This window comes from Leptosomus discolor, chromosome 4, assembly GCF_034619465.1.
Source record: "Leptosomus discolor isolate bLepDis1 chromosome 4, bLepDis1.hap2, whole genome shotgun sequence".
Classification (NCBI taxonomy): Eukaryota; Metazoa; Chordata; class Aves; order Leptosomiformes; family Leptosomidae; genus Leptosomus; species Leptosomus discolor.
The window spans coordinates 37,656,761-37,664,240 of record NC_141394.1 but is presented as its reverse complement, the minus strand read 5'-3'; the positions used below and the strand labels follow the sequence as shown (position 1 = coordinate 37,664,240).

At 39.4% G+C, this 7,480-nt stretch overlaps 1 protein-coding gene across 1 annotated transcript; it reads right to left on the bottom strand.

Moving 5' to 3' along the window:
• Positions 1–298: 298 nt before the first annotated feature.
• SCRG1 (stimulator of chondrogenesis 1) lies at positions 299–6,596 on the bottom strand. The gene is made up of 3 exons (XM_009956599.2): positions 6,533–6,596; positions 1,927–2,179; positions 299–353 (listed from the first exon to the last, which is right to left on the bottom strand). The coding sequence occupies exons 1-3, from the start codon at positions 6,594–6,596 to the stop codon at positions 299–301; spliced, it is 372 nt and encodes a 123-aa protein (XP_009954901.2).
• Positions 6,597–7,480: the final 884 nt, after the last annotated feature.

The window sequence follows — 7,480 nt, the reverse complement described above, 5'->3', positions numbered from 1 at the left end:
TAACACGAGTTAGACTTTTTGCTGGGGGATGCACATTAGGATGCATTAAGAACTTGAACAGTCCTTTACATGATTGTGGAAATTAAGGCAGCTACCAAATTTGAAAGGAGAACTTACGTATCTGAAATTCCAAAAAGGTATAGAAAGGAAATTTTTCTACAGTGTAAAAAGAGGTACTGTCCTGTAGTTAGAAAGGAAGTTTTTTTTTCTTGGTAGTGGTTTTGGTTTCCCCCTTGAAAGCATTATTACATGATTGTAGAATGATGTCTGTTGTCTTCGTTGGCACACTTGAGGTCCCTCACTGGCTGTTGCAGGGGATCACAAAAGATATCTTTGGTCCAAAGAAAATATCCCTGAAAGATATTAGCAGATATTTAAATAATTAGATCATTGGTTTATCAGAACTTTAATTTGACATGCATTTCTAGTTGTGGATTTTTTTATTTTATGATGGGATATATGTGGGATTACTGTGTTTGCAGGATGCCCTTCCAGTAATGCAAATGCAACTGCGGGTCTGGATGAAGATACTGCATTTCTACCTCTGCTCACCTGGTTTGGAAGTAATAGCAAAACTTTCATTGGCTGGTCAGAGTGTCAGCACTCCACCCTGGTATTTTAGCTTTGAGAAAGCAAGCTTGCCGCATACATAGTATTATAAAAATACATAACTCTGGCATGTGCACGCATACTGTTCAGTGCAATTTGTCCTGTGAGCAGACCTACAAAGTAGGTCTTCTGTACCTCAAGACAGTTGAAGGAGGACTTCCTTATGTGTTTGTATCAAAGTAAGAAGCTTTATTAGGCTGCTCGAAGCCCAGAGGTTAAAGGAGGAAACCCAAAGTGTACTTAGGAGTGAGGACACCATATCTGGTTTTAGGGTGAGTGAAGAATGAAAAACTTACTTAAACCCAGCTGTCAGTTTGAATGTGAGATTTCTAGCTTTAGAAGTCCTTCCCACTTGCTTCAGATGTAGTCCCCTATGGGAGTGATGAAAAGTTGCTTTTCATTGGATTTTAGGGGACTTGAGAGAGTTGGGTGGTAGGAGGAGCACATATAAAGAGCCATTTTTGCTTGTCTATATAATGCCATCACATTTTAGTGTCCCCTGAAGTATAAGTAAGTTTTGAAGTGCTGATATTTTTAATCTAAATTTCCTGAAGTAAAGATGTTGCTGGAAAGCTGGATGAAGTAATACCTCTTAATACATTTGATTACTTCATACCAGTATGGACTGGTGGTGTTTATTAACTCTATATTAATTTTGCTGGGGTATATGTTCTTTCTATAAAGCAATGACAGAAAATCCCATGTTCTGTGAGAACTTCACCGTTCAGCTTTGTCAGCAGTGCCAGCAAGCCAGAGGAGTGTCGACATTCTTGGGCTAAATCTTTTCCTTCCCTTGTAGGCATTTGTGAACCTCTGTTTGCCCCTGTTTGCTTTCATACTTTAAACAGCTGTCTTTACAGAGTCATATATTCGACTGACATGTCTGCATTCGCCTTGGAGTAGGAATATGTTTCTTTACCATGGAACAGAAACTGAATGGTTTTGTTTATGGTCCTGAAAACATCTTCATTGCAAAGTGCTGTGAATAAGGATTTGATGTAGTTCTCATACTTAGTTTAGATCAAACAGAAGAGTCGAAAGTTGAGTGATTTAAATGCTAAAGTCCCCTATAATAGGACATGCATGTTTACAAAATATGCCAAGCATGTCCTTGGTGAGCCCCTGGAAAACAAAATCTGAAAACTGGCAGCGTATTGGGTAAGTGGCTATATCGTGATATAATTTCAAACCATCTGAAGTGATGCATTTCTTTAAAATGGTAACTGATTCCTCCGAGTGCAAACTGTAAAACAATGGGAATATAATGGGTGGTCATATAGAACCATACAAGTGTGTATGAAATGAACATGGTCTTACTTTGGGCAGCAGAGCAGTTCATTCCAGTTGCAGTAACAGATCACCTCGCAGCCCTTCCCTTCCCAAAAGTGATCTTGCAGACCATCATTGATTTGTCGAAGGTTCTCCGTGCCTTTGGGGATGGTATGACAGTTGTGGTCTTTGAGGGCCCTCTTGTAACAAGAGCGACGCTGGGAAGGCACCGCGGGGGTGCCCAGGAGGGTGCTCAGCAGAAGCAGCACTGAGACCATCTTCATTTTTGTGAAGCTTCCTGCGGCAGGGTGCTAAAGAGAAATGAGTTGTGTGACACAGGTGTAGCTGCTGAACAGACCTCTTTCCCTAATTTGCTTTCTGGCTTGCATTTTTGTTTCCTGTGAACTTTTGGAGCTTTGAGCCTGAGTGCTGGAGAGTTTTCTCCTAGGAGGTACATAGTATTGCAGCAGAACTGATATTCATTACTTTCTGTACAACCTTGGGAATCCTTTCATCGGGAATTAAGGCTTCTGTTCCTGGCAATTTTGCTGTTTCTTTGGCCTCTCACCTTGAGAAAATTGCTTTGAGCTGGCTGTGTTCTCTCAGTGCTGTAAGTGAATGTATCCACTGCTGCCAAATCAGGGGAAAACGTCTGGGTGTGTTTCCTTGCCTTGCTGGCCATTTTCCCTGTTGAAACACGAGTCACTCACATAAAATTATTAATATCTTTCCTCATCAAAGTTGTGGGAAAACTGTCTGCTGATAGACTCTTCTGTCATGGACAGCTTGAGGAACTGAAGCTTTAAACACCAAAGGAGGCTGAAGCTCTTGGTAGTGCTGCCAAGTGCCACTTGCCTGGACTGCAGGCTGTGGTATGATACAGCATTACTGAGAATTTTCACTTTTTTTTTTTTTTTTTTTTTTGGTACTGCAAACTGGTTAGTTGAATTTTGCTACAGGAGGTCATTATGGTTTAATTGGCTTTTTAAAAGATGGGATAAATTACCCCTTGCAAAACTTTCCTCTTGGTAACTAGCCTTTCTGTCATCTACATGAGCCTGTTTAACGCTAGCTGTGCTGTTCTGTGCTGCTTTGCACAGAGACTGACCACACCACAAAGATTTGGATAAGACCCTTGCACTTCGTTCACTTTTAAAATAGCGTTTTGAACAATGCCTCAACCTAGACTTTGTTGGTATTAGAGAGATTTACCTTTCCTCATGCTTGAATGAAAGGGATCTGATACCTTACTGAATTTAAATAGCATCTGTTCTGAAAACTAACCTAGAGCAATGGTCAGCTCTGCCCAGTGAGCTCTCCCTGCGTGCTCCTGACTGTACTTCTATTAGCCTCAAGGAAGACTTTGCTGTCCTTCATCCTGTTGGCACTGTGGAGTGGATCCCCTGACAGTACATCATTATGGTCTGGTTCTAGTCTTTCTTGCGGGGCTGCAGAACAGGGTGCTCTAGACAAATTGAAAAATAACTGGGAAAAAGCAATGTCTGATCAAAGACTGTCAAATGCCAGGTTAAGATGGCAGAGCTATTATCTAGATAAGAAAAAAAACACTTGTGTTATTTTGTAAAACTCTTGAGGTCACCTTTGAAAAAAACCCCAAACAATAAGCTACTAAATGTATAAATTTACTGGTTTGCAGTAACTTTTCCTGGGTAGTTACGTCACCACCATAGCTATCTTGCTATGCTGATATTTCTTCAGCCAATGAATGACACGCCAGAGACTCTAGCTAAGAAAAACTGGGAATTTCAATTCATATGAGGGGTAAAATACTACACGTCGATGCTCTGATTGTATTTTTCCATAAGATTCCATGCAAACTTGGTTTTTTGGACACCAGTAGGCAAATAAAATATTTAGCAGCCAATATATTAAAGAACATGACTGAAAATAAGCTCTTGGGTATTTTTGAACTTCTGTCAGAGAAGCAAAATTCATTGAATGATTCGTTTAATTTCCATTAACTTGTAAGTGAACTTTTGAGTAGGAGACTCCTATAAACTACTAGTAATGGAGCCTTGGGGATCTATTTTTTAATTACCTTAGAGTGCAGTATTGAATAATGTACTGTCTTTATTAGTTTTAGACCTCAAAACTACTTCTCAAATAAGGTAAACATTGTTCTAACTTTGCCTGATGTTTTTTTTAGAGTTGAGTAAAGAATCTATATTATTATAATAATGATTTTATTTTGTAGGAGTGTAAACACTGCAGTTATGAGGGTTCTGCTCAGGGAAGTCTAATGCTTAAAGAGAACAAGCTTGTTTATACTATACCTTGATAAATGCCAATGTCAAGGAGTACACTGTAACATTGTTCTGTTCAAATAATTGAGCTTAATTAAGTATTTAATGGAAAAAAAATTCCATGAAAGAGAAATTTAGTACGCAGGGGGTTTATGCCTTTTTTTCCTAAGGTTAGATTATTCTGTGAGTTCTTCCCCTGAGGATGATGCATTCGTGATACCTTGCTCCTGTGTACATTTTTTTTTTTTGTTCCAAATAGTTGAGGTGATCTTTCCCTACCTGGAGTAGGGCTGGAATGCTCTTTTGAATCTATTGCCAGGTGTCTGTCTGCTCAAAACTCATAAGAACTCATTCTGTCCTGAAAATGGGCAGATTTTCTATAGACTGTCAAATTGCTGGATTCAAAAATTGCAGCCTCAGTTTAAGGTAACTCACTACTTGCCTCTGAATAGAACAGGATATTGCTATAGTGCATTGTTGAGAGGGCTTATGTGGATAACTGCTGAAGTCAGTATTAGCAAAGCCAATATGCTGGTGAGCTACGGATAGGCAGCTTCCCTGTCAGGTCAGTTATGCATCTTCCCAATGCTCAGCATTGTTATTATTCAGAAAAAAACATTGTATTTATTTTATTAGAATTTTATTTCTGCTTAAATATTTCCTCTGTTTTTTTGCAGATCATAACTGAAAGGAAACTTTCAGTTGAAAGACCTTTCTTCAAAAGCTTATTCCTTTCCTGTGAGAGAAAGGTCCCTATTTGTAGCTGAAACATTGCCAAGGACCTGAAGTGTTTCATCAGCTCCCTGCACAGGATCGATGCCGATAAACTCAGCAGACCTTTCAGATGCAGCATCTTTTTCTGACAAACTGCTGCAACTTCTTTTCCTGAATATGGTTGCACAGATGATGGGAAGTCACTGATTGCCTAGGTAAAGAACAGAGCTAGTATGTGCATATTTATTTCGAAATACATGTCAAAGACCTTATCTGGTTTTGCGTACCATGGAAACAGTCTTTTCTCATAAAACAGATCAGGGAAATGTGGTGAACAAATCCAATCACTAAGGTGACTCAAAGATTCATTGCCAGCAAGCACCCTGTTAGATTTATTTTGTAAAACCTTCTAAAAAAGTAGGAATGCAAATCATGCTAAGCCTGACCAGGTTGCTCTATCAAGATTATATAATTTCAAATTCTAGCAGGAGTAAAGCCATCTAAAAATATTTGAAATGAGCTCCCTGCATTTGCATAAGTTCTGTTCACTGAATTACTTCGGTTACTTTGACAAGGCGTAAGTAAAGTTTGAGAACAAGTACAGCTGGGATGACAAGTACTTTGAAATAATTTGGAGTTTTGTGTAAAGGAAAATGGTTAGTTTGGAATTATGCACTGTGAGTCAGAAATCAGTGCTGTCCCTGCTCGTTCAGCTGAGAGTGCTTGAATTATCCTGCCAGGCAATTTGGCACTGTATAGTCTTTGGATCCACTAGATGCAGAGGTAGTCAGAAAAGACAAAAGAAGAAAAATGCAAGTGTCAGCCTCCTTGGCCAAGAACAACAGGGTAATATTTCATGAGAAGTGATGCCCTTTAAAGGTCATATGATATTAGTAGGAGCTTAGATGTTAGAAATAGGGGATAGAAATAGGGAAAACGGAGAAATGGCACAGAATGTGTATTTTAGTACCTTTAGAGATCGTGTATGTTTGGGAAAACATTAAATATTTGGTCTATCAACTGTTAAATATACTCTTCAGAGTTATTAAGCAGTCTGCATCTCCGATTGCCTAACGTTGAAAACAAGGAGTATATCAATGTTACTGTATGATCTTTTCCCATCTGTCCAGTGGCATGTGCTGTGTTAACAAGTTGCACTTAAAATGAAGCAAATTTAGTATGTTTGCTTCTTAATGTGCATTGAGTTCAAGAGCTATAGATGCCCATTCAAAATCAAATGTCTTTGTAAAATTTCCTTTTCAGAAACACCTGTAAAATGCTGAGCTAAGCATTTAATATTTAGGTGTGTTAGTGCATAATAGTTAGGTTTATTAGTGCATTACTAAGAAATTGCTACACAAGAGCTACATAACTGATAATATTATGAAGTTTTTTCCATTAAAAAACAATCCTTCAAATCTATTTTGCTTGAACAGTTGGCACATTGTAAGGACAGCAGCTATTTCACCGAGGATGAATTCAGTGAATTACTGCTTTGTAATTACCATCAATACCATGATTCTTTTCAGAAATTGAGTTCTCATTAAAACCCGCTTAGTTTTCTTAAAGATAGCAATTCATTATGAACACACCTCTCTCCATATTCATCAATTTTGCAATAATATTGAGCACTGGAAGGCAATATAGTATGCTTAATGGCTCCAGATGTTAATATGTAGCATCCAACTTTGAAGAAGAGCAACACAGTGAAAGAATTATCTTTAGCTGCATCATATCCATGCATCTGTCTTGAATAGAGTCTCTTGCGTACAATCTGCTTCTCCCAGATCATCTTCTTCATGTTCCCATATATATTTCTAATGCTGTACTCTGTAACTAGCATCAGCAGAACAAGTGCACAAGGATAATTTCAGACGTACCTTTCTCTTCTGCTTCACTCCCTTCCACTTTCTTGGCAGCTGTATCTTTTCAGATGTACCCAGGGAGAGCGAGAGCTAGCAGGGATGAGAAGAGGGAGGGCTGATGGGAGATGCTGTACAGACAGCCCTTTGTTTGTCCTGACTTCTGCTTGTGACTGAGGAGCTCTCTTCTCCAGCGAGGGGCCAGAGGATGGGCTTCAAGAACTACCTCTTTCAGTCACTGCCAACTTAGACTGGGGGCGGGGGGGGGGGGGGGGGGGGGGGAATGAATGCAACCTTTCCGTCAGGCAACGATTAGTTCATCGAGGATCCAATGAGAATGTGTCTCCTCAGAGAGCAAAGCCTAACATCCAGAATAGGGGAAGAAGAAACACCCCATGGAATAACATGTGGAGCATGAGGGGGCAGGGGGGAGTGGGAAGGAGTGGGGTCACAGGATTGCACAAGCAGAAGAACGTGGTTGCTGGACAGATGCCTTACTTTGTATTAGGCGGAGAAGAGGAGACCTAGCCAACAATCTCCTACAATACTTTAATTCCTGACTTTGGGATTCTTTCAGGTTTTTTGAAACTGAAATAGTGAAAAACCAGTAATCACTTTAACCAGGCTGCTAGTACAATATACTCAACAATGCCATGCATTGAGTTCCTTGCTGACCAAACATTTAATCAAGAGGTAAAGCATTACATTGCACAGTATTTCAGAGGAAGTTATTATAGGCTAATATAGCTAATCAAATGATCT

Coding starts and splice junctions, on each gene's coding strand:
- SCRG1 (XM_009956599.2), bottom strand. CDS start 6,596: ATGGATATGATGCAGCTAAAGATAATTCTTTCACTGTGTTGCTCTTCT. Junction 2,180..6,532: donor TTCTTCAAAGTTGGATGCTA/CATATTAACATC, acceptor AGCACCCTGCCG/CAGGAAGCTTCACAAAAATG. Junction 354..1,926: donor GAACTGCTCTGCTGCCCAAA/GTAAGACCATGT, acceptor AATATCTTTCAG/GGATATTTTCTTTGGACCAA.